At 47.7% G+C, this 26,270-nt stretch overlaps 1 protein-coding gene across 1 annotated transcript in view; it reads left to right on the top strand.

Annotated features, from left to right (window-relative positions):
* The window catches only part of MTOR (mechanistic target of rapamycin kinase), a gene marked incomplete at both ends in the record, with an annotated part of 135,011 nt that overhangs the window by 8,055 nt on the left and 100,686 nt on the right, over nucleotides 1-26,270 (top strand). Inside the window, 13 exons of the mRNA XM_080691283.1 lie at nucleotides 1,395-1,670; nucleotides 1,750-1,858; nucleotides 5,960-6,146; nucleotides 7,039-7,167; nucleotides 8,260-8,504; nucleotides 9,958-10,173; nucleotides 10,496-10,701; nucleotides 14,810-14,932; nucleotides 15,552-15,641; nucleotides 16,351-16,443; nucleotides 17,354-17,488; nucleotides 17,710-17,839; nucleotides 19,668-19,918. Coding sequence (XP_080547409.1) covers nucleotides 1,395-1,670; nucleotides 1,750-1,858; nucleotides 5,960-6,146; nucleotides 7,039-7,167; nucleotides 8,260-8,504; nucleotides 9,958-10,173; nucleotides 10,496-10,701; nucleotides 14,810-14,932; nucleotides 15,552-15,641; nucleotides 16,351-16,443; nucleotides 17,354-17,488; nucleotides 17,710-17,839; nucleotides 19,668-19,918 — 2,190 coding nt within the window. The remainder of the gene's footprint in view (nucleotides 1-1,394; nucleotides 1,671-1,749; nucleotides 1,859-5,959; nucleotides 6,147-7,038; nucleotides 7,168-8,259; nucleotides 8,505-9,957; nucleotides 10,174-10,495; nucleotides 10,702-14,809; nucleotides 14,933-15,551; nucleotides 15,642-16,350; nucleotides 16,444-17,353; nucleotides 17,489-17,709; nucleotides 17,840-19,667; nucleotides 19,919-26,270) is intronic.

The following is a 26,270-nucleotide window of genomic DNA, read 5'->3' as shown; positions in this document are numbered from 1 at the left end:
CCTTGTTGTGAGTGGCATGGTGACCCGCACCACAGAGACAGGAGGGCAGGGAGGAGTGGAGACCGCTCAGGTGGGTGTTTGAGTGGCCAGGAGGAGGGGAGCAGGCCACACCAGTGTCGAGGAGGGCATTCTGGTGGCTGAGTGGGCTAGTTCAGAGGCCCCAAGGCAGGGCGGGCTGGTGGCTGGGCATAGTGAGCGTGAGAGAGTGCTGGGGACCGGCTGGTGGGATCGTGAGGGCGGCGGGCGCATCCCCGGATGTTAGGCCACCGAGTGAGCGGGCTCTGCCACGGAACGCTGTTAGTGAAGGCGTGATGGCCGACTCGTGCTTCAGAGGGAACCCTGGCCACTGTGGGGATGCTTGCTGGAGGGCCAGGGCTGCAGTCAGGCATCCAGTCAGCAGGGACTGCAGCAGTCTTCAGGGGATTTTTGCAGTTCAGCCCACAGTGGGAGCTATGGAGGTGTAAGAAGCAACAGCTGGGTTCTGAGTTGGGGATTTGCTGATAAATTGGAGGTGGGTGGAGAGAAAAAACAGTGAAGGTGTTTGGTCTGAGTAGTGGGAAGGATGGAGTTGCCACCCTCCGACCCCAGAAGCCTGAGGGGTGTGGTTCTGAACATGGTAAGCTGGGGGTGCCCGCTGGGTAGAGATCTTCACAAGAGAAGTGATTTGGGAGTCGGCAGCATGGAGATTTTATTCCAGGCCCGAGACTGAATGAGAACCACAAAGAGCTGGTGGGGGCGGCAGGGGTCTATGAGCCTGAGGAGAGGCAGAAGGATGGGAGCTGGGAGGAGCAGCCAGGGCAGGGGAGCCCAGAGCTTGGGGTCCAGGGAGCCAAGGGAAGAAAGGTCTGGAGGAGGAGGACATCGCAGCTGGACAAAATGGTATGAGGACATCACAGGAGGCGAGGCCTGAGACTCGACCCCCAGAGTCGGGATCAGAGCCGTTGGTGACCTCGACAAGAACCGGGCACGACTTCTGAAAAGTGAAAGCATGTGTGTTGAGGAAGGCTTGGAGGTTGGGGAGATGTCCATGTTTCCTCGGGGTGGGCTGTTGGAGGATGAGTTGTTAACCAGCTTTTCGGGAGAGTTCTCAGCCAGGGCATCATTCCATACCTCTCGCGTCCTCCTTCCCAGACCTGCGGGAAGCCCAGAGGTGAGGCCTGGGCCGCCCTGCCGCGCTCCGCTGTGCAGTAGGTGGTACTCTTCTCCCTCGATCAGAATGAAACCTAGTCCCTGTAAGGCGCTGGGGAATTGTAACGCTGACGATAGAGTGGCCGTTCTTTGCTTTGAACGTTGCATTTAGTGCCGGGCAGATGTGTTGCTCTGTGGACGCCATGGTGCCCTGGCTGAATGGCACTCTAAAGGTGATGGGTGTTCCCTCCCCCGCGTGTGCACAGCGCCTCAGAGAAGAGATGGAAGAAATCACACAGCAGCAGCTGGTGCACGACAAGTACTGCAAGGACCTCATGGGCTTCGGGACAAAGCCGCGGCACATCACGCCCTTCACCAGCTTCCAGGCCGTGCAGCCCCAGCAGTCAAACGCCTTGGTGGGGCTGCTGGGCTACAGTTCCCACCAAGGCCTCATGGCATTTGGGGCCTCGCCCAGCCCGGCCAAGTCCACCCTGGTGGAGAGCCGCTGTTGCAGAGACTTGATGGAGGAGAAGTTTGATCAGGTGAGTGGTGAGAGCCCTCCCTCTCCTCCCAGGCTCCACGCCTCGCTCTCCTCTGCCAACCTCTGCCCTTCCTCCCCAGGTGTGCCAGTGGGTGCTGAAGTGCAGGAATAGCAAGAACTCGCTGATCCAAATGACAGTCCTTAACCTGCTGCCGCGCCTGGCCGCGTTCCGGCCTTCTGCCTTCACAGGTGAGCGTGTGCACGGGAGGCGTCGCTCCCGTCGGAGGGGAGATGTGGAGGAAGTGTTTCAGAGCGTGGCCGCCGCTCCCCCTGGGCGCAGTGCACTGGAAACAGTGTCCAGTTTCAGTGGCGCCCGGCGTTCTGCGGATGTCTGGGGTGGCAGAGGCAGGCATGATTGGATACACAGGCGGAGAGGCAGTTCTAGGACCAGCAGACCCTCGTGTGTGGGAACCGACAAGTTCGTGAGTCGGCTTAAGAGAGAAAGGGCGGTTTCAGGTAGACGCTGTGCTGCAGCAGCCTGTCTGTGGGGCGGAGGGCTTGGTGACTGTCCTGCTCTGTCTCCAAGGTCCTCTCAGGAAGAAATGACTGACGTTTCAGAGTGGGCCCCATAGGTGACAGATTATGGGCTCCCGTATTTCTTATCTGCCTCCAGTGGACAGTGAATTCTTGGCTATGGCATCTCCCCAACTCGGACAGTGGCTTCCCCATGAAGCCTTCCTGGATTGTTCCACCAGGAAGCATTCTTTTCCTCTTCCCTGATAGTCCTCAGCTTTGGCATCAGACCTGGGATGAAGCCTGCCTTGGTCTTTAACTGTGAAGTTAAAGGCCTCCACTTCCTGACTTATAAAACAGTAGCAGTTCTTGTCTCCCAATGGAACAGCATGAGCACCTGTGCACCTGCGACAGTGCTGGGCGCAGAGCCAGCCCCATAAATGGAAAGCGTTGTTATTACTGCTTCCTCGGGCTACCCAAAACCTATTTGGGAAATAAGGTAGAGAGGTACTCGTTATATGACCCCGGTGCTTGTTCATATTTAGTGTCTGCACTTTGCCTCCTGTTTTTGTCTTGTGGGTCTGGGGATGGAACCCAGGGGCATTCTACCTCCAAGCTACACCCCTTGTCCTATTTTTTATTCTGTATTTTGAAATAGGTTCTCACTAAGTAGCCGAGGCTGTCCGCGAACCGCAATCCCCCTGTCTCAGTCTCCCGAATGCTGGGATGATGAGCGTGCCCACCATGCCCGGCTTTTGCCTCCTGTTTGATGAGCACGAGGCCCCATATCGTTGTACAGCACTGTGGTACACATCGCTGTGCTCAACGAGCACTCAGAACCAAAGGCGAGCCCGGAGCGTGGGGAAGGTTAGCCTGACCTCCGCAGCCGGTGTTCCCCGACAGGTTTGTCTCACTCCACCTGGGCCGGAGGAAGCCTCAGAGTCCAGCTGGTGAGGCGCTAAACAGCTGCATGTGAGAGGCTGCACGTCCTAGATAGGGCTGGATGATTAGTCACATGAAATCACCGGCCCAGGGAGAATGATAGGCCATAAATCGCCCTTAGTTTTTCAGTGCTCAGAAACTCTTCTGTTTCTTAATGACCAGGCTTGCTCTTGGTCAGCAGAGCTTTAGATGATCTTGGTTGAAAGTCTCCATCAAAAGAAACTAATAAGTAGGCCAAATTGATCAAAGTCTGGCGCACTGTGGAAGCAGTTGTCCTGATACCTTCAGGGGCTGTCTAGCAGGTACAGAGACTCAGAGGCCCTGAGCTTATTCCTGTGATTTGAGTTTGTTGTTTTATTAAGTAATATACTAAACTCTGTCAGAAGAATTCAGCCTGGGCAGCCCTCGGCAGTGCATGCCCCCTCGTGTAAGTGCCACTTGTTCATAGCTTGTTTGTAGCTTGGAAATCATTGCTGGAATTTTTCTATGGTATAACCTCTAGGAATATCGAAAATAGTCACCTTAAGATCAGTCTTAATCTCTTCCATGTCAGATTCCTAATTTCTTGGGATACTAAATCTAAAAAAGAAGAGCCGCGCCGGGCGTGGTGGCGCACGCTTGTAATCCCAGCATTTGGGAGGCTGAGACCGGAGGATCGCAGTTCGCAGACAGCCTCAGCTACTTAATGAGGCCCTCTGCAACTCAGTGTGACCCTGTTTCAAAAAAAAAGAATAAAAAATAGGGCTAGGGGTGTAGCTCGGAGGTACAATGCCCCTGGGTTCTATTTCTAGTGGTGCAAATAAATAAATAAATAAATAAGGAGAGCCAGGTGTGGTGGCTCACTCTTATAATCCCAGGACTTGGGAGGCTGAGACAGGAGGTTCGCACAGTTTCGAAGCCAGTCTCAGCTACTTAGTGAGGCTCTCAGCAACTTAGTGAGACTCTGTTTCCAAATAAAATATAAAATAGGTGTGGGAGTGTAGCCCAGAGGTAGAAGGTTCCTGGGTTCCATTCCATCCCCAGCCCTCCCCCCACAAATAATAAAAAGGAACTTACGCTCTTGATTTAAGTTTACTTCCTGCTTAACTGCTGCCCTCATATGTGAAAGCTAGTTTCCCTCGTTGGCTTGGTCTAATTTTAAGGTTTATCACCTTGGTCTTTCTGTTTTCAAGGTCCAGCCTGCTTCCTTGACATCTGGACACAGATGAGAGAAGACATTTCTTGCTAGAGTAAATGCAGAAATGTATACATGTTTTTTGGGCTCACTAAGCGGGATTCTGGTAGCTCTCAGTACCCGTGTCTTCCTAATAGATACGTGGTCTTGTCTTCTCTGCTATCATATAAGGCTCCTCGAGCTCAGACTCAGGGCCAGCAGAGAAACAAGAACCAGGAGAACAGCACTTCAGCTTGATTTACTTGAGAATCACCTACCCTTGCACATTGGCTTATATCAACGTAATGAAAATACACACGTGACTTTCCAGAATTACAGATTAAATCTTATTCTAGCTGGGCGTAGTGGCACACATTTGTAATCCCAGTACTTGGGAGGCTGAGATACTTGGATCTTGGTGCAAGGACAGCCTCAGCTACTTAGTGAGGCCCTCTGCAACTTAGTGAGACCCTGTTTCAAAATAAAGAATAAAAAATAGGGCTGGGGATATATCTGAGAGGTAGAATGCTCCCTGGATTCAATCTGTAGTGCTGCAAAAAAATACTATTCTATTAAATATAACTGTAACAAAAATCTCTTTAAGTGATAGCAGAGTGATTTCTAGGCCTGAGTTGAATGGAATGGTCTGTTGCTTGCAAAAATAATATTCAGTATTACTTTACACTTCATTAGAATGTAACATAGTTTGTGTCTTCTTTGTTTTCAAACAAGATTTGACATATATTTCCTTTTCTTTTTTCTTTTTGTGTGTGGGGTACTGGGGATGGAATCCAGGGGCATTCTACTTCTGATTTACACCCCCACCTACTTACTTATTTTTTTTTTTTTTAATTTGGAAATGGTCTTGCTACTTTGCTGATGCTGTCCTCGAACTTGTGATCCTCCTTTCTTAGCCTCCCAAGGACTAGGATTACAGACATATTTTTATTTTGAAAGAGGGTCTCGCTAGGTTGATGAGAGTTTCAATACTTGCTGAGGCTTGAACCTTTAATCCTCCTGTCTCAGCCTCCCAAGTACTGAGATTACAAGTATTCACTATCATGCCTGACTATATTTCTTTTATTAAAATACATTTTTAAAAAATAGAACATGTAATCTGTCCCTCAAAGGTAACACTAATGGAATTAATTATGTGATATTGTTTTGGATACAATGTATTTTTTTTGTTTTTAATTAAAGGGGAAAAACCTTACAGGTCTAATATTTCCAAAAGATATATCAGAGGGGTGATTATTAAGCATAAGATATCCTCTGAAGTATATTCTCTAAATTCTTGTTTTTTTCCTCTTGATTGCATTTTTGGAAACTCAGGGCTTCTAGGCAAGTTCTCTACCACTGAGTGACATCCCTAACCCTCCAAATGCTTAACATCTTTCTAACAGGATTTCCTAATTTACTCTGTGGTGTGTGTGTGTGTGTGTGTGTGTGTGTGCGCGCGCACGCGCGCGCGTGCACTGAAAATTGAACTTAGGGGCATTCACCCTCCGAGCTACATCCCCAGTTACTTACTTATTATTTTTAATTTGGAAATGGTCTTGCTACTTTGCTGATGCTGTCCTCGAACTTGTGATCCTCCTTTCTTAGCCTCCCAAGGACTAGGATTACAGGCATGGGCCCCAAGCCCAGCTCCTAATTTATTGTCAAACTTGAGGACTCTGTGGGAACTCTGATTTTGATATTCACACCAGCTCTGACCTTGACTTTGTCTTTTCTGTGCTCAGATACCCAGTACCTCCAAGATACCATGAACCACGTCCTGAGCTGTGTCAAGAAGGAGAAGGAACGTACGGCAGCCTTCCAGGCGCTGGGGCTGCTTTCCGTGGCCGTGAGATCCGAGTTTAAGGTCTACTTGCCTCGTGTGCTGGACATCATCCGAGCAGCCCTGCCCCCTAAAGACTTTGCCCACAAGTAAGCTTCTCTGCTGTCACTTTGCCTCCGCTGCGTTTGGCTGCAGAGCGGGGTGCTTCGTCCCCGTTCCACAGCACTCTAGCCCGTTCCATGCATGATTGCGGAGCGTGTGGAGAGCAGCCCTTGCTAGCTGAGTTCTAGCCTTTTCCAAGTGAAATAACATTTGGGTCAATATTTGAGGAGGTTGAATACCCTGAGAACGTGTTATGTACGTTTTCGGCTTTACTGTTTGAGTTATCTATCATCTAGCTTTGCTCTTCTCCCTGGCACTCAGGTCTTATTTTGATATAACTAAAGCAAGGAGTCTTACTGAAGGGTCCTAACTGTACTTTTTTCTTTATCATTAAAGTTCAGTAAGTTATTCCATCACTTTCAACTTTCCAGTGCATAAAATACAAGAAAAACGTTTAACACCCTGCCAGACTGAGAGGCCAAGGTGAAGGCTAGAGAGTCAGTGTCTCTATTGAGGACATCACTTTGGTGAATTAATGAGCTCGGCTTTTTCCCAAGCCCAGCGTTCTCATCACTGGGAGAATTTCTTTCCATACGATGGCCAGTACTATCCTCTGGTCCCTCATGATTCCATTGCTCAGTTTACTTCCTAGACCAGGACCCTGATGAGCACCCCCAACCCATATGGTGCCTCTGCGTGAATTCAGAAGAGGAGCCCCTTGCTTAAGACACATTACTGCCATCTGCTGGAATGTCATTTTATATTTACAAGTCTGCAGTGACTACCATGTGGTGGGAGCCCTAGAATTGTGCAGTCGACAGCCCATACACCCACCTGTGGTGGTTCTGCATGAGTGACCCGCCCTCCTTGCCCCAAGTGCTTTTGAGGTGGGATGTCACAGATTAGCATTTCGTCTTAACCAGCCACTCTTCTCTGCAGGAGGCAGAAGGCGATGCAGGTGGATGCCACAGTGTTCACGTGCGTCAGCATGCTGGCGCGAGCGATGGGGCCCGGCATCCAGCAGGACATCAAGGAGCTGCTGGAGCCCATGCTGGCGGTGGGACTGAGGTGGGCGGGGACCCAAGCCCGTCCTGCCTGCGCCAGGCTGGACTGTGGGGTTGGATGCGGGAGGAGAGTCGGGCATGGTGGTTTGCATACCTGACTCTCCTCCCGCATTTTATTGAGGATAGCTCAGACTAAAATCGGGCTACTTTGAGTCTTAATCTTATCCCTAGCTAGTTATGCAATCTTGATTAAGTTAATTAACTTCTCTGAGCCTTGGTGTTTTGATCCAAAAAGTAGATATAATAGCAGTTCCTGTTACGTAGGATGGTTGTAGGGACTAAAGAGTTCATGAAATATTCTTAGCACTGGACCTGGCACACAGGAAGTCTCAATAAGTTATTGTTTATGTTCTTATCAAGCCAATTGGCTAAGCTCCATAAAAAAATAAGGATAGTGTTCTTGGTCTTCTACCCAGTTTGTTTATTGAGACTTGGTCTTCTCTACTGGCTGAATTATATTAAGAAGTTTTGTGATAAATCAGAAACCTACAAGCTGGGCGTGGTGGCACACGCTTGTAATCCCTGCGCTTGGGAGGCAAAGACAGGAGGATCACGCAGGTTCCAGCCTCAGCTGGCTTAAGAGACCCTGTTTCCAGCCGGGCGTGGTGGCACGCGCTTGTAATCCCATCAGGAGGCTGAGACCGGAGGTTCGTGGTTCACGGACAGCCTCAGCTACTTAGTGAGGCCCTCTGCAACTCAGTGAGACCCGGTTTCAAAATAAAGAATAAAAAATAGGGGCAGGGGGTGTAGCTTGGAGGTCGAATGCCCCTGGGTTCCATCCCCAGACACACACACACACACACACACACAAACACACAAAAGAGAGACCCTGTTTCCAAATAAAATATAAAAAATAGGTCTGGGAGTGTAGCCCAGAGGTAGAAGGCCCCTGGGTTCCATCCTCAGTACCACCAAAAAAAAAAAAGAAAGAAAGGAAATCAACCCTATAGAATGTGAAACCTGAGACCAGGCTAAGAGAGTTCAGCGCACTTACTCTGTTCTATAGCCTCCTTTCTACTGTAGGGACCAAGCAGTGCCAGGCCTGATCCCTGGCTTGTTCCCACCAAGGCCCTCACGCCTGGCCCCCTCCCCTCAGCCCCGCCCTCACTGCCGTGCTCTACGACCTGAGCCGCCAGATTCCGCAGCTAAAGAAGGACATCCAGGACGGGCTGCTGAAGATGCTGTCCCTGGTCCTCATGCACAAGCCCCTGCGGCACCCAGGCATGCCCAAGGGCCTGGCTCACCAGCTGGCCTCTCCCGGCCTCACTGCCCTCCCCGAGGCCAGCGACGTGGGCAGCATCACGCTCGCCCTCCGCACCCTGGGCAGCTTCGAATTTGAAGGTGAGAAATGATGTGGCTCTTGCCAAGGGAGGGAGCAGCCTGGGACCTTGAGGGAGGGACAGGGTTGCCTCAGACTCTTGGCCCCGGCCGGGTCCTCCAGACACGTGCTGGATCTGTAGCAGCTCCTCCTCCCCACTCGCTGTGTGTCAGCTGCCTGCTGTTTGCTTTGTCCTGGACTCTAGGTTTAGGAAACAGAGGTGTCCAGGAAAAGTATGCATTGATACAAGGAAATACTGCTTCAGAGATGAATAAGTCAGAGTTGGGTTCCTTCACCTATCCACTTCTCTGTTGCCATGATGGCGTTCATGCTTGGGAGTGTCTAAGCAGGGCTTTTGGGTGCTTCCAGCCCTGTGGGGGTATACTCTCCAAGAATGCTCTACTGCGTAGTTCAGATTGGAATTCTTTTTTTTTTTTTTTGGTGGTACTGGGGTTCCTGGAAGCCCTTCTACCTCCGGGCTACACTCCCAGACCTATTTTTGCATTTTTATTTGGAAACAGGGTCTCCTAAGCCAGTGCGCGCGGCTGGCTTCGAACCTGCGCTATCCTCCTGTCTCTGCCTCCCAAGCGCAGGGATTACAAGCGTGCACCACCACGCCCGGCCAGATTGGAATTCTAACCTGCAGATAAGCCCACATTCTCACCCAAGGGAGATGTGCTTCAGGAGGAAATGTGAAATTTAAGACTGTGTACATAAGGTTTTATCAGGCTACAGGAAAACAAGTACAAAAAGCCTAACCCTGCTCCCTGGAGCGGAGAGCCCACTGGGGTTTTCCTACCGCAGTCCCTCTATGCGTGTGATTAGCACCAAATGTAAGTTATTTTTAATGAGTACAAAGTGGTTATGTTTAAACCCAGCCTATATCAAACTCTATTTTTGGTGTTGAAATCTAGGAACTAAAATAGGCAAGGTAAACTTGATCAAGGATTGCTCTACCCTCTGGGAATGGAAGGGTCTGCGTCAGAATAAAACAAAAGTATTTTATTCCCTGATAAGAGTATAGAGAAGGTTGGGGGTGCCTTTCTTTTGTCTCCCTGCTCCTTCACCACCCTCTTCTGCCTTTCTGCTGACTGAAGGCCCCTCTGCAGCAGTTCTGAGTCAATATTTCCTTGATCAATACCTTGTTGATGCCAGGCGTGGTGGCGCACGCTTGTAATCCTAGCATTTGGGAGGCTGAGACAGGAGGATTGTGGTTCGCGGACAGCCTCAGCTACTTAGTGAGGCCCTCTGCAACTCAGTGAGACTCAAAGAATAAAAAATAGGGCTGGAGGTGTAGCTCAGAGGTAGAAAGCCCCTGGGTTCCATCCACGATACTGCAAAAAAAAAACAAAAAAAAACAAAAAAAAACTTGTTGAACATGAAATGAGTAGGCACAAGGTGGGATGCAGCTCGCAAACTGTAGACACTTGTCCAGAGCAGCAGTGTTCATCTGTCCTCCTCTGCCTTTGTGCCCAGGCCACTCCCTGACCCAGTTTGTCCGCCACTGTGCGGACCACTTCCTGAACAGCGAGCACAAGGAGATCCGCATGGAGGCTGCGCGCACCTGCTCGCGCCTGCTCACGCCCTCGATCCACCTCATCAGCGGCCACGCTCATGTGGTTAGCCAGACCGCAGTGCAGGTGGTGGCCGACGTGCTCAGCAAGCTGCTGGTGGTTGGGATAACGGATCCTGGTAACGTTTATGGAGAAGCACGGGGGGAGGGACTCGGGAGCTTGGGGCAGCTGCCGGTTTCATTATGTGACGCTCTAGAGAGCTTTAGTCTAGACATGGTGATGTTCAGCTGTTTCTCTAGCAAGGTATCAGGCTTGGTGTAACATGGTCTTTAATTCCTTTCCCTTTCCCCCTGTGAGTAGGGAAACGAATGACAGAAGGTTAGATAAGAGGAAGGTATCTGGAGTCCTCCCCCTAGGGTGAAGGCGGTGGATGTAGAAGCTGGGAAAAGCTGGAGGGCGGGATCCTGAAGAGGCGTTCAAAGGCCCGATTGCTCTTGCAGACCCCGACATTCGCTACTGTGTCTTGGCATCCCTGGATGAGCGCTTTGACGCACACCTCGCCCAGGCAGAGAATTTGCAGGCCCTGTTTGTGGCCCTGAATGACCAAGTGTTTGAGATCCGGGAGCTGGCCATCTGCACTGTGGGCCGACTCAGTAGCATGAACCCGGCCTTCGTCATGCCTTTCCTGCGAAAGATGCTCATCCAGGTAATGCTGACGTGGAGACCGGCGGTGGGCAGCCCTTCCTGGTGGGAGCTGCTTGAGGAAGGGAGCTGAAAACAAGGAAGGCGGAGAAAGACCGCGATGCCTGGTAAAGCCACGTCGGCTCCAAGGGCCCATGTGTCCCCAGCTCTGTGGTGACAGCTCTTCCGCCCGCCAGCTTGTCAGTGCGGCCCTGAGGTGCCTCCTGGTCGCAGCCCTCTCTTTTCTTGGCCTTTTCCTCTGCTCCCTCACTCTGCTGCAGGTGTCTCAGTCTTTTGGCACCTCCCTGTCCTCTCCTTTTTTGCTGATGCCAGGTCAAACAAAAAAAAAATCATTGTATGTAACAAAAATAACACATGGTTCCCAAAATTTTTCAGTAGTCACTGTCCTCGGTCTGAGTCTGTGGCTTTCATTCTTAAAGAAGATTCACCACTGCTTGGATTATAGCTTAAAAGAGATTCAGGTTGGCATTGCTGCTAGATCAGTGGGATATCAGTTCCTGCTGAAACCTGTCTCTTTGGTTTGTGTCTTCACCTACCCAGGTGACTTCTCTGGCCTCCTTAGGAACAGTGCCTGGTCCAGTCCTTTCTGCCTCAACTTATTTGTTTGATTTTGTGGTACTGGGCATTGAACCTGGGGGCATTCTATCTCCAAGCTATACCCTCATACCTATATTTTATGCTTTATTTTGAAACGGCCTCACTAAGTCGCGGAGGGCCTCATGAAGTAGCTGACGGTGGCTGCGAACCTTCGATCCTTCTGTCTCAGCCTCCCAAGTACTAGGATCACAAGCGTGCGCCGCCATGCCCCGCTTTATACTTTATTGGGAAACAGTTTCTCAGAGTTCCTGAGAGCCTTGTTAAGTTGCTGAGGCTGGCTGTGAAGCTGTAATCATCCTGCCTCAGCCTCCCAAGTACTAGGATTATAGGCACGCACCACCATGCCTGGCTGCCTCAGTTTACTTCACTTGCCTTTTCTGAGTGTCTTTATGGCTCAAGCAGTCAATTCCTATACCCCCACCTCCACCTCGTCCCCAATTCACTCTCTGCTTTTTCTGACTTGCACCACCATGCCCGGCTTAATGTATGCTTTTCTTAACATATAAAGAACGTAAACAGAAAATCATTAATATATGTAAGTCACTAAAGAGTAATGTCATTTATCCACAATTTGTCATACTTTCAAGTGGCTAGAATGCTGGGCATGGTGGCGCACGTGGTGGCTTGTAATCCCAGCATTTGAGAGGCTGAGACAGGAGGATCGCCATTCGATGACAGCCTCGGCTACTTAGTGAGGCCCTTTGCAACTCAGTGAGACCCTGTTTCAAAATAAAGAATAAAGCCGGGCGTGGTGGCTCAGGCTTGTAATCCCTGCGCTTGGGAGGCGGAGACAGGAGGATCACACAGGTTCGAAGCCAGCCGCTCTGGCTTAAGAGACCCTGTTTCTAAATTTAAAAAGTATAAAAATAGGTCTGGAGTATAGCCCAGAGGTAGAAGGGTTTCCGGGAACCCCAGAACCACCAAAAAAAAACAACAACAAAAAAAAACAAAATAAAAAATAGGGCTGGGGGTATAACTTAGAGGTAGAATTCCGCTGTTTTTCATCCCCAGTACCAAAAGAAAAAAGTGACTAGAGCCAGGCATGGTGGCATATGCCTGTAATCCCAGTACTTGGGAGGCTGACACAGGAGGATCATAGGTTCGAAGCCAGCCTCAGCAATTTAGTGAGGCTCTCAACATCCTAGCAGGACTTTGTTTCCAAATAAAAAACAAAATCGGGCTGGGACGGGGAGTGTGCCTCAGAGGTAGAATGCCTCTGGGTTCAATCTCTAGTATCACACACACACAAAAAAAAAAACTGATTATAAGTTATATTAATCAACAGGTTAGAAAATTGTGTTTATGTTGGCACTTTTTTTTTTTTTTTTTTTTTTGGTGGTACTGGGGTTCCTGGAAGCCCTTCTACCTCCGGGCTACACTCCCAGACCTATTTTTACATTTTTATTTGGAAACAGGGTCTCTTAAGCCAGCGCGCGCGGCTGGCTTCGAACCTGTGCGATTCTCCTGTCTCTGCCTCCCAAGTGCGGGGATTACAAGCGTGCACCACCACGCCCGGCGGCACTTTTGTTTTTAACCTAATAATTTATTCCTTTAGCTGTTGGCCCATGTTAGGAAGACTTTTTTTTTTTTTTTTTTTTTTTTTTGCGGGTCTGGGGATGGAACCCAGAGGCATTTGACCTATACCCCCTGCCCAATTTTTTATTTTTTTATTTCGAAACAGGGTCTCATTGAGTTGTGGAGGGCCTCGCTAAGTAGCTGAGGCTGCCTGTGAACCGTGATCCTCTGGTCTCAGCCTCCTGAATGCTGGGATTACAAGCGTGTGCCTGGCTCGGAAGACCTATCATTTTAAGTCTTTTTAAGACACCTAAGGCTTTGAAAAGAAAAAAATATATATCATCATTGAGCTTATCAGTTGAAATTGTGCTAATAAGTTTGAAAGGGGGCTTATAGAAATTTCCCATCCCCCTTATTTTTTTGCTGTACTAGAAATTGAACCCAGGGCCTTGCACATGCTAGGCAGGTGCTCTACCATTAAACTATATCCCAGCCCTTTCGATTTTGAGTTTGATTCAGGACCTTACTAAATTGCCAGGCTGGCCTTGAATGTGACGTCTTCCTGCCGCCATCTCTTAAGACACTTGAGATTATGGGTGTGCGCTACCCCCGTACCTCTTAACCAGATATCAGTATGTTATTCATTCAGACAAGATTTTTGGTTTTGGTTTTGGGGTTTTTTTTTTGTGTGTGTGGTACTGGGGGGTGTAATCCAGGGGCTTTTCAACCCCTGGCTATACTCCCAGACCTATTTTATATTTTATTTGGAAACAGAGTCTCACTAAGTTGCTGAGAGCCTCACTCAGTAGCTGAGGCTGGCTTTGAACCTGTGCGATCCTCCTGTCTCAGCCTCCCAAGAGCGGGGATTACAAGCGTGCGCCACCACGCCAGGCTTTCAGACAAGATTTTTGAGCACTTTCTATGTTCCAAGGGCTCCTGGGTGCTGGAAACATACTAATGGACAAACCAGGCATGGCCCCTGTCTTTCTGAAACTGACACTCACTCTCAGGCCATCTCATTTTTTCTGATTTGGAGCATGTGAAACTCCATTGAATGAATTTACCATCTCCTAAATTTAGCCCTTGAACCTACAAAAACATTTTTGAAGGCTTTGTTAACTTTGCCACAGATTTTCCCAAATTGTACATGCGCCCGCATTTGTAAGGGCCGTGGCCACTTCTCGAGGTGTTGGCCGTCGGGTGGGCATTAGTCGTTGCTGTCAGGGTCTGTGCTGCCCCTTGGCTCTGGTCTGGCCTGCACTGCTCCCTGGGGTACCTTTCAAGACTCTCTGGGGGACCCAGAAAATCAGTTATCATCTGTGACCTAAGACCAATGAATGATCCCATCGCGTCCTCTTCTCTGGTCAGCTGAGTGACCGTTCTTCATGGTATTCACTTTCCTTGCTCCTCAGAGATGTCCTTCTGACATCCACAAGTCGGTTTATTTCAATCCATCTACCCCCGTATCACCATGAGCATAATGTGCTGATGCACTGGTGTTTTAAGGACATCAGAACAAACATGCTCTTTCTGTTCACTCCTGTTGTTATAATCCCTAACTCTTGGGTTTTATCTAGATGTGCCCAAAATAGCTAGAGTATCAGCATCTTTTTCAGCTTCACAACTGTTCTGACTTCTTTGATTCCTTTGTCATTATTTACACTGAACTGCTGTCGGGACAAAGAGTTTTGATCCCAGTCACAAATCCCAGTCACAGCTCTCTTCCTGTGCTGCGCGGTTAAAGGCCATGCTTTCTAGAAGACTGTGGGAGCTCAGGGTGCCGTAATAGATGGAGAGGGGCAGCGTTTGTTTTCAGTCACAGCCGTATCCAAGGCTGTTGGGCTAGCTATGGAAATGTCCTTTGCTTGTTAGGACTTAGCAGTAACTTAATCTGCCATGGAGGCTGGATTCCTTCCCCTAGATCCCTGCCGCATTTTCTCTGTTGATACACAGTTTCTCTCTGAATGTCCTGTGCCACAGTGAGCCTTTTTTTCATTCAGATTTTGACAGAGCTGGAGCACAGTGGCATTGGAAGAATCAAGGAGCAGAGTGCCCGCATGCTGGGGCACCTGGTCTCTAATGCCCCCCGACTGATCCGTCCCTACATGGAGCCTATTCTCAAGGTAATGCACAGTAGATGCCAGACTGCACTTCACCCCCGGGGTCTTCTCTCGGCGTGTTAGGAGAAGGGAGTGTTTCTGTGTTCACTGATATATTGAACAAAATAACTCATTTCTGTGGTCCCGGGCTTGGGACCAAGGGCCACATCAGTCACCTTTGCTATAGAATACCACGAATTTCAGCAGTTGCAGAAAAATGCTCTTCTGGTAAGAGACAAGATATGCTGTCTTACGCAATCATCAGATGTGTTTGGAAGGGAGAAGTAGGTAGATAGCAGCATTAAATAGTTCCCCCAAAAGGGAGGAGAATGAGCTTTAAAACCAACCCTCAAATCTGAACATGTTAGAGCTGTGCCATTTTTATAGCACGTGCATCGGGACAGATGAGTACAGAGGTGCACCTGAGAGGGCACGGGAATGTCCCGAGGCCACGGTGCTTCCCGGCTCAGATGTCAGGCTCTTGTGAGTATGGAGGAAAGTTTGGGAATCTGCGTTCCAGAGAAATCCTGAATTCACAGTGTTTGCTTGTGACCGAGGTGGTCTTTTGAGTGAGGTCTCTTTGTGTAAAGGAAAGGTTTCTTCTAGATTCTAATCTGTATTCACTTCCTCATGCTTTCCATAGGCTTTAATATTGAAACTGAAAGATCCAGACCCTGATCCGAATCCCGGTGTGATCAATAATGTCTTGGCCACAATAGGTGAACTGGCTCAGGTAGGTACGGCCGCTGTTCAGTGTGAAAAGAAAATTTTTTTTTTTTTTTTTTTTTTTTTTTTGCGGTACTAGGGATGGAACTCAGGAGCATTCTACCTCTGAGTGACACCCCCAGCCCTATTTTTTATTCTTTATTTATAAACAGGGTCTCACTGAGTTGCAAAGGGCCTCACTAAGTAATTGAGGCTGTCCAAGAACCTGGATCCGCGTGTCTCAGCCTCCCGAATGCTGGGATTACAAGCATGCGCCCCCACGCCTGGCGGAAAGAAACTCTTTAACCTATGAGGAAATCCAAATACCTTTTTTATTTTGGAACAGGGTTACCCTACGTTGCTGAGCCTTGGTACGTTGCTGAGGCTGGCCTCAAACTTGTGTCCTTCCTGCCTCAGCCTCCGTAGTTGCTGGGATTACAGATGGACACCACTCTCTTTGCCAGGCTCCAAAATACTTTTGTTGTTGTTGATGTACTGAGGATGGGACCCATGGGCATTCTACCTCTGAGCTATAACCCCGGCCCTAGTTTTCTTTATTCTTTATTTTGAAACAAGGTCTCACTAAGTTGCAGAGGGCCTCACTAAGTAACTGAGGCTGTCCTCGTACCCACAATCCTCCTGTCTTAACCTCCCAAGTACGGGGATTACAAGCGTACGCCACCATGCCTGGCCTCCACAATACTTCTTAATGTCGTGATTTCTTTTTTATTTTGCAGGTTAGTGGCCTAGAAATGAGAAAATGGGTTGATGAACTTTTCATTATCATCATGGACATGCTCCAGGATTCCTCTCTGTTGGCCAAAAGGCAGGTGAGGACCACTGCTCCCTGACTGAGCAGGAAGGACCCTGGGGCCAGGGACCTTGTTTCTCTTTAGCCACATTCCGGTCCCCAAGCAGTGCCTAGCACAGAGCTTGACACATAGTAGATGCTCAGTGGTACTTGTTGAATGAGTTAGAAGAAGGAAGTCTGGGACCTGCGATTAGCTGTCATCCTGACCTGGAGTCACATTCAGTAAGTGTCGTGGCTGAGCACTGCCATTTCCTCTCTACCAAGGAAAGTGCAGATTATCAGGCCTCAGCTACTGAGGGAAAAAGAAACCCTTGCCACAAGCCATGAGGACAGACCACTTCAGCTCATCCTCCCTGTCATTTGTGGTGATTAGACAAGACTAAAGCTCAGGCCGATCTTAATTTCCTTTTGAAGCTCTTGTTATTCACTTGGGATATGAAAGAACTTTGTGTTTCCTTTGAGGAAGGTGAGCGTATCCTTTGTCTTTTGATCCAGTGATTGTTTTAGGTTTGCACTTAATCACCCTTGTTTTTATTTCCTAACTCTCAGGATTTCTTTTTTTTTTTTTTTTTTTTTTTTTTTTTGTGAAACTGGGGAATGAACCCAGAGCCATTCTACCTCTAAGCTACACTTCCAGCCCTATTTTTTTTTTTCTTTATTTTGAAACAGGATCTCACTAAGTTGCAGAGGGCTTCACTGAGAAGCTGAGGGTGGCCACGAACCTGCGCTCCTCCTGTCTTAGCCTGCCAAGTTGAGGGATTACAAGCGTGCGCCACTGCGCCCGGCTTCCTAACTCTCGGGATTTCTGTTCAGTGTCTTTTCTGGGAACTCCTCACAACAGCTTCTGACAGTCTTGATGTAATGAATACAACTACGCCTTCCTTTCCCTCACACTGGCCAACGGACCCTGCGTTCCTCTGCCCATCCAGGTGGCTCTGTGGACCCTGGGGCAGCTGGTGGCCAGCACTGGCTACGTGGTGGAGCCCTACAGGAAGTACCCCACCTTACTTGAGGTGCTGCTGAACTTCCTGAAGACAGAGCAGAACCAGGGCACGCGGAGAGAGGTAGGGCACGTGGGTACTTGGTCTTCAGCGACGTTGCTGGGATGAGGAGGAAGAGAAGGTTGTAGGTTGATGTGCTCTGCATGACCAGACGTTCTGCCCTCTGTTCTGTTCATGTACCTGGTCACTGAGTATGAACGGGGTCTTGGCGACTCCAGAGGAAGCCACAAAAGCTGTTGCAGTCCGAGTTTGTGATGAGTATTTTCTTTCCGTCTCCCACTCAGGCTATCCGCGTCTTAGGCCTCTTAGGGGCTTTGGATCCCTACAAGCACAAAGTGAACATCGGCATGATTGACCAGTCCCGGGACGCGTCAGCCGTCAGCCTGTCAGAATCCAAGTCAAGTCAGGATTCCTGTAAGTAGGCGGAACCATGAGGGACGTGCCGAGTTCCTACTCAAAGCCCTCACTGGCCGTGTTAGCAGTGCTCTTGGGCCAGATCACTGACATTAAGGCTGTTGGCTGGATGAAAAGGTCGGAGTTTCCTCCTGACTCCCACCAGGGATGCTACTCCTAGTGTGGCTGGAGTCCTCACATCTGCCCACCTCTCTCGTCAGTGGTGAACTGACGTAGCCAGGTCAAGTCTGCGGTCCTCTTGGTGCCAGCGAGGGGGGAACTGTCGCCGCTTTGCCTCTTCATCTCACTCCTTGTTAGCATCTCTTAGAGGTTCTTCATTGCCATGGCACCCACGGGGGAAGAGGGTAGACTTCCTTCTCCCTTTTATAATTGATAAGGAAGTGGGCGTGGGGGCACATGTTAGTAATCCTAGTGCTTGGGAGGCTGAGACCGGGATCACAGGTTCAGATCCAGCCTCAGCAACTTAATGAGATTCTCAGCGACCCAGTGAGACCCTGTTTCCAAATAAGAAATAAAATTGGTCTGGGGGTATAGCTTGGAGGTCAAATGCCTCAAGGTTCAATCAACAAAAATTGATAAGGAAATCTGAGGCGAGGCTTGAGGAAAAGAAGAACTAGTAACAATCAGGAATCCAGGCCGAGCTGGGTGCGGCGGTGCACCTGTGACCCCGGTGCCTGGGAGGCTGAGACAGGAGGGTCGCACACTGGCCAGCCTCAGCTGCCTCGTGAGAACCCCAACAGTTTAGTGAAACTAGTAGCAATCAGCTATCCGGGCCTGAGCCGGGTGATACGGCACACTCCTGTGACCCCCAGTGCTTGGGAGACTGAGACAGGAGGGTCGCAGGCTCAAGGCCAGCCTCAGCTACTTAGCAAGAACCTGTTTGAAAAGAAAAAATAAAATAGGGCTAGAAATGTAGCTTAGAGATAGGATGCCCTGGGTTGAAAGAATCTCCAACCCCCCACCCCCACTGCCTGCCCAAAAAACCCCAGAAAAGTCCAGGTACTTTTATCCCTCTAGAGCCTGGCCCTAGTGTCTTGTCGACTCTGATAAATAGCCTGAGAGACTGGGAATGGGGATAGGATGCAGGAGAGTTTCCATTTTGACCACTATCCACCAGAGCAGGCCTCGTTCTGAAAATATAGGTTCAACAATGGCTGTCTCAGCCATGCCAGCAGAATTTTATTTTCCAAAACTGTTTATTTCTAAGCTCTGTAGGTGGGATCATATCACTTCCAACTCCTCCTTCCTTCGGGTAGTCGAGAAGCACACCCTTTGTGTCATGCTGTCAGCGGGGTCAGCCAGAGCAGAGCCTGAGCCGTGTCTGCCCCGGGCTCCGCCTCACTGGGCAGCGCCGGTCGGCCAGTCTCTTGATCGCTCCGCGTGTTAACACCCTTCTCAGTGCCCTTGAGGCCTTTGTTGTTCAGGGCAGGGAGCATTTGCCTGCTGGGATCAGGCAGCTGTAGAACAGATGTTTGCTTAATTTAATCCCCTTTACTTTCGTATGGAGGAGTAATTATTTTTATTGATGGTTTTAGCTCCGAAGCGGTGAACTCTAATAGTAAAGAGCTAAGTTAAACATACAGTTTAAAGAAAAGCCGTCATGGACTGTCTCCGGCTTTGGTGGTTTGGGTAATAGAAAAGCCAAAATCTGTTTAGTCCCTGGCGGTGGGCCTATTCATCAGTTTCTAACAGACCCAGTACTCCCAGTGGCGTTGAAGCATACCAGAGAACACAGTATGAATGCTGATGGTGTCTTTGAGGAGACCTGGGTCTGCCATTAACCAGAGTCTTGTCACGAGTAGCTCGTGCTCTGTGTCATTTGTCCTAGCCGACTACAGCACCAGTGAGATGCTGGTCAACATGGGCAACCTGCCTCTGGACGAGTTCTACCCAGCCGTGTCCATGGTGGCCCTGATGCGGATCTTCCGAGACCAGTCGCTCTCTCACCACCACACCATGGTTGTGCAGGCCATCACCTTCATCTTCAAGTCCCTGGGGCTCAAGTGCGTGCAGTTCCTGCCCCAGGTCATGCCCACATTCCTCAACGTCATTCGGGTCTGCGACGGGGCCATCCGGGAAGTAAGTATATGAAACTCAGGTCCTCGCTGCTCTCCACCACGCCACGCATGCGCAGACGTCCTTCGGGGCCTCTGCCTCTCGGTGCTGAGCCACTGTTTAGCACCCAGTGAACGTCGGCTCACACTTTCCTGGCGTCTCCCAGGAGAGCTAAGAGGCACGGATTGGTTGTTTTCAGTAATCAGGAGTTCAGTCCAATCAAAATGTTTCGTGTCTGGATTTCTGGATGCTTCTTCACAAACAGGCTTAAGTCTCACATTTTTAATGAAAATACTACATAGGTGAAGTCGCTTTCTTCTTACTGGCTCATAATGTCAGTTTGTCCCATTGCTGTTGACCCTGTGTTTGACCAGATTCCTCCACTGAAAAGTTACCGTTTTTCCTTTGTTATTAATCTGTGGGTTACACTTTGAGATGTGGCTATGCGTTTCCTCAGCTACCTGCACCCAGTTTTAGTGTTCATTGATAATCCTTGCATAAAAAATCAGTTACTAGCCAGGCGTGGTGGCGCACGCTTGTAATCCCCGCGCTTGGGAGGCTGAGACAGGAGGATCGCACAGGTTCGAAGCCAGCCTCAGCTACTGAGTGAGGCTCTCAGCAACTTAGTGAGACCCTGTTTCCAAATAAAGTATAAAATAGGTCTGGGAGTATAGCCATTACATCTGGCTTTTTTCTGCTTTTTTTTTTTTTTTAAGTATTTTGTGCTGGAATTATAAGTCATTAATTGCGAACCTTGTGTGTGTGGCGGGGAGGGTGCCTCCTGGCGATGGAACCCAGAGGCATTCTACCTCTGAGCTATGCCTTCAGCCTTTCTGTATTTTTGTTTGTAAACAGTCTCACTAGGTTGCTGAGAGTGTCACCGTGTTGTTGAGGTCGGCCTTGAACTTGTCTCAGCCTCCCCCTCTATGCATTATAGACTTGTGCCACTACACCAGCTCAGTCTTTCTTTTCTAATGTTATCTGTTGAGGCTGTAAAGTTTGCTCCAAAGATTACTTCACTGCATTCCCAAAAACGTTTAAACTGTTTAAACGTTATTGACAATCCGATCATGGTGGTGCATGCCTGTAATCCTAGAACTTGGGAGGATCTCAGATTCCAGGACAGCTTCAACAACTTAGCAAGGCTCTCAGCAGCCTAGTGAGGCCCTGTTTCAAAGTAAGAAAGAAAAAAGACTGACGACGAAGGGTATACAGGTAGGAGGTCCAGTGCCCCTTGGTTCAATTCCTGGTACCACACAAAAACAAAAAATGTTATTGAGGTCAAATTTATATGACACAAAATTTACCCTTAAGTATAAAATTCATTGGTGTTTAATAGATTTATAGAGTTGACCAATTATCACCAATAGTCCAAATTTAGAAGATGTTCAGTACTGCGACAGAAGCTTCGTGCTCATTGACAGTCATTTCCCTTCCTAAGCCATCCCCAGGCAACCACTGGTGCACTCTGCCCTGGGGGCCTTGCAGGACATTTCACTCAATTGGTCTCAGAGAAGATGTGGTCTTTGTGTCGCGCTCCTTTCATCTAACACAGTGTTGTGAGGCTCCTCGATGTAACGTCTACCAGTTCATCGCTCTTTCATTGCTGAATGCTAATGTATTTTCATTATTGTTCAGAAATAAATTATCTTCTGAGATTTCTTCTTTGACCCTTGAGTTCAGAAGAAGTGGATATTTTACTTGGAAACCCTAGAAGGTTTTAAATTTCTCCTTTGGATAGTGATTTCTAACTTAATTGCATTATGTTTATGATTCTTTAATGTTTGCTGAAACTGCCTTACTGGTCTTGATGGTGCTGAGTTGGTTTTCCCAAGTTTCCCATATGCTTGAGAAGGTTGTGGATTTGCTAATGTTACCCATAGGGTTGTACATATGTCATTAGTTTGAATTTATTACTTTGTGTTCAAGTCTTTGAATCCTTATTTTCTGTTGTTATCATATACTAAGAAGAAAGTTTAAAATCTCCTTTAATGGTGCATTTATTAATTTCTTATAGTTTAGTCAATTCTGTCTTATGTATATTTAGGTTGTATTATTAGATGAACGCAAATTTAAAATCATATCTTCCTGGTAAATTGGGTCTTTCATCATTATGAGTTGACTTTTTTTTTTTTTTTTTGGTACCTGGGATGGAACCCAGGGGCATTCTACCTCCAAGCTACACCCTCAGCCCTACTTTTTAGTTTTTTTTAATTTTTGAATCAGGGTCTCACTGAGTTGTGAAGGGCCTCGCTAAGTAGCTGAGGCTGTCTGCGAACCACGATCCTCTGGTCTCTGCCTCTTCAGTGCTGGGATTACAGCGTGCGCCACCACACACACCCAGCTTTAAGGTATTATTTAAGATAGTTGGGCGTGGTGGCACACACTTGTAATCCCAGCATTCGGGAGGCAGAGACAGGAGGATCGCAGTTCACAGACAGCCTCAGCTACTCAGCGAGGCCCTTGGCAACTCAGTGAGACCCTATTTCAAAGTAAAAAATAAAAAATAGGGCTGGAAGTGTAGCTTGGAGATAGAATGCCCCTGGGTTCCATCCCTAGTGCTGCAAAAAAGATAAATAAATAACCTTAAAATTTATTTTGCCTGATAATAATATAGCTCTCCCAACTCTTTTTGGAGGTATCTTTTCTTAGCCATTTATTTTTAACTGTCTTGTGACTTTGTTTAAGATTGGTTCTAGCCGGGCGTGGTGGCGCACGCTTGTCATCCCCGCGCTTGGGAGGCAGAGACAGGAGGATCGCACTGGTTCGAAGCCAGCCGCGCGCGCTGGCTTAAGAGACCCTATTTCCAAATTTAAAAAAAATTTAAAAATAGGTCTGGGAGTGTAGCCCAGAGGTAGAAGGGCTTCCAGGAACCCCAGTACCACCAAAAAAAAAAAAAAAAAAAAAAAGATTGGTTCTTTTTTTTTTTTTTTTTTTTTTTTTTGTAGTCCTGGGAATTGAACCCAGGGGCATTCTACCTCCGAGCTATATCCCCAGCCCAATTTTTTATTCTTTATTTTGAAACAGGGTCTCACTAAGTCACAGAGTGCCTCACTAAGTAGCTGAGGCTGGCCTCGAACCTGGATCCTCCTGTCTCAGCCTCCCAAGTACCGGGATTACAAGCGCCGGTCCACTCGCCTTTATTGTGATTGTGATTGCGGACGCGTGGGTTTATTTCCACCATCTTACTTAGTGCTCTTGTTTTTGTTTGTCCTGCTTCATCTGTTTATTTCTTTCTCTTTTCTTTCTTTGAGCTTGATTGAGCTTTTCTTTTTTATCTTTTGCCTTCTACTCTATGGCCCTTAAGACATTTTATAATGGAATTATTTCAATTATGAACAAAAGTAGACAACCTTAGATTTCCTATGCAAATTGATAGTTATTAGCATTTTGTCAATTTGGTTTAGCTGTTACCCTCCTAAACACACAGATGTTTTTTTAATGGAGTATTTTAATTTCAGATACTATGTTATTTCCCCAGTACTTTGCCCCATGGAACTATACACAGTTATAAGGCCTACAAAATTTAGAGTAGTTTCTTAATATTACTAATATCAGTTCTTAAGATTTTCTTGTTTTAGAAATGTCTTTTTACACTTGCTTTATTCAAATCAGAATTCAAAGAAAATCTACAGCTGTCATTTATTTAATATAACTCCTTCGTTCCCTTCTTCCTCTGCTTTTTTATGACTTGTTTGTGTACAGGTCATTTATCCTGTAGCAATGATAAAAACATAAAAAAGGACTGAGGAGCCGGGCGCGGTGGCGCACGCTTGTAATCCCAGTGTTCAGGAGGCTGAGACCGGAGGATCGCGGTTTGCGGACGGCCTCAGCTACTTAGTGAGGCCCTCGGCAACGCAGTGAGACCCGGGTTCACAATAAAGATTAAAATATAGGGCAGGGGGCGAAGTTCGGAGGTTGAATGCCTCTGGGCTCCATCCTCAGACCCACAATAAATAAATAAACAAATTAATTAATTAATTAAAAAAAAGGACTGAGGATGTAATTCCCATTGGTACTGGGAGGGGGGGGGAGATGGCCGGATACGATGTAAGACTTGTTTTGCAGTCCGTTGGTGTTCTTCGGCTGTGTCCCACTAGGGATACACAACTAAAATGCTGTGTTTAAAGTCCCTCAAAGTATTCTTTGAGTACTTACGCAGCTGACTGGCTTATAGTTAAACATTTGTTTGTATTTCTAATTCTGAAATGAGTTCTCTTGACTTTAACTTTTATTTTTGACTTGTCTTTTTGCTAGGACGTTAACACAGTTCAGAGTCACAACTGTAAAATAAGACGTATTCAGTGCAGTCCCGTGCCATGCGCCCCCTTCCCTGCATGACCTCCTGTGGCTGCTGTAAGCAGTCACCGTAAACTTAGCGACTTAACACAGTGCGGGTTTGTTGCTGTGGAGCCCGCAAAGCTCTCTAGGTGGGGGGGGGGGCAGTGTTCCTGTCGGGAAGCCCCAGGGCAAGTCCAGCTCCTGCTCTCCCAGCTCTTACAGGCACCTGCAGTCCTTGTCCGCCTTCTTCCATTTCAGGATACAGCCTCGTATCCTCTGAGCCTTTCTCTTTTTTTTGGTGGTACTGGGGTTCCTGGAAACCCTTTTTTAAATTTCTTTTTATTTATTTATTTTGGTAACAATTTTTTAATCAGTACTAAGAATTGAACCTGAAAGTGTTTTACTTCTGAGCTACCCCCCCAACCTTATTTTAGCTTTTATTTTGAACCAGAATCTCACTCAGTTGCTGAGGGCCTTGCTAAGTGCCGAGGCTGGCCGTGAACCTGTGATCCCCGTCTCAGCCTCTGAAGCCCTGGGATGAGATGTCAGTCTGGGATGGCAGTTGGGCGCCGTCATGCCCGGCTTCACCTGTTTCTCTTATACTTCACTGGCTTCATTTTCTAGATCTTTAAGCCCTTCAGAATATGTCCCAATATGAAGAATAGATCCAACTTTATCTTTTCACCCTAAAATTTTGACTTGCCAGAGCTGAGTGTGGTGGCGCACGTTTGTAATTTTGGCAGGCCGAGACAGGAGGATCGCAGGTTTGTAGCCAGCCTCAGCTACATCGTGAAGCCCTCTGCAACTTAGTGAGACCTTTTCAGATAAAGAATAAAAATAGGACTGGGGGTGTAACTTGGAGTTAAAAGGCCTCTGGGTTCCATCCCCAGTGCCAAAAAAAATTTTTTTTTACTTGTCTACCTAATTTAACAAAGTCTAAAATTAGTATCTCCATTCTTTCCCTGAACAATATAAAAAACTAAAAAAATTGCTCAAATCATCTTTTTTCATATGTTATCATCCAGCCATCTAGCATTTCACTTCTTTTGGTCGTGGGGATTAGCTGCAGGGGGTTCTCCCTCTGAGTCATGCTCTCAGTTCTTTTTATTTTTATTCACATTTTTGAACTAGGGCCTGAAGCCAGGGGCATTCTGTCTCTTGAGCTTTACTCCCAACTGGTCCTCCCATCTCAGCCTCCAAGTACTGGGATCACACGTGCCAGTCGCCATGTCTTGTTACATTCCACTTTTTTTTTTAACCACCAAATTAAACATTACTACTGTTGTTTTCTGCAGTCTTTCTTTATATTTGTTCACACTTGGGATTTCATTTCTGATCATTCCATCCTTAAGCTCAGAGCTTACTCCGAGGATATTCCTCCTAAAGCAGATTCCTCTTGTGAGTATTCATTGAAGTAAACTCTCTTGTTTTTCCAGAAGTCTTTTTTTTTTTTTTTTTTTTTTTTTTTTTTTTTTTGTGGTACTGGGGATTGAATACCCAAGGGCATTCCACCTTGGGCTATACCTGCAGACCTATTTTTTATTCTTTATTTTGAAACAGGGCCTCGCTAAGTTGCGGAGGGCCTCACTAAATAGCTGAGGCTGGCCGCGAACCTGCCAATCCATCCTCCTGTCTCAGCCTCTGGGCCTGCCGGGCTAACTCCCTCTTTCTCTGGTGGTTTTACAGACCTTCTCACTGCTTTTATCGTCCTGAAGCTCCCTGCTGTGTATCTAGTTGTGAATTTCCTTTGTCTGTCCTGTGTGAGAGTCAGGGCCTCTTGAATCTTTTACCAACTCTTGAGAAATCCCCGTCCATCATCTTCTTTCATTTTTTGTTTTGTGGCACTGGGAACCCAGAGGCATTCTACCTCTGAGCTACACCCCGAGCCCTTTTTTAATTTTATTTTTTATTTTGAACAGGTCTCACTAAGTTGCCCGGGTTCTCCTCAAACCCATGATCCTCCTATCTCAGCGTCCTAGGATTACAGGCATGCACCACCACGCCCATCTTCTATTATCTTTTTTTGAGCATTGTTCTTCCACCCTTCTAGACTTTTTTTTTCTAGAATTCTGGTTAGACATGTATATGAGAGTGT

Source organism: Muscardinus avellanarius (assembly GCF_963383645.1).
Source record: "Muscardinus avellanarius genome assembly, chromosome: 3".
In the NCBI taxonomy this organism is placed as follows: domain Eukaryota; kingdom Metazoa; phylum Chordata; class Mammalia; order Rodentia; family Gliridae; genus Muscardinus; species Muscardinus avellanarius.
Note: the sequence above shows the minus strand (reverse complement) of the source record. Positions and strands in the feature narration are given on the sequence as shown.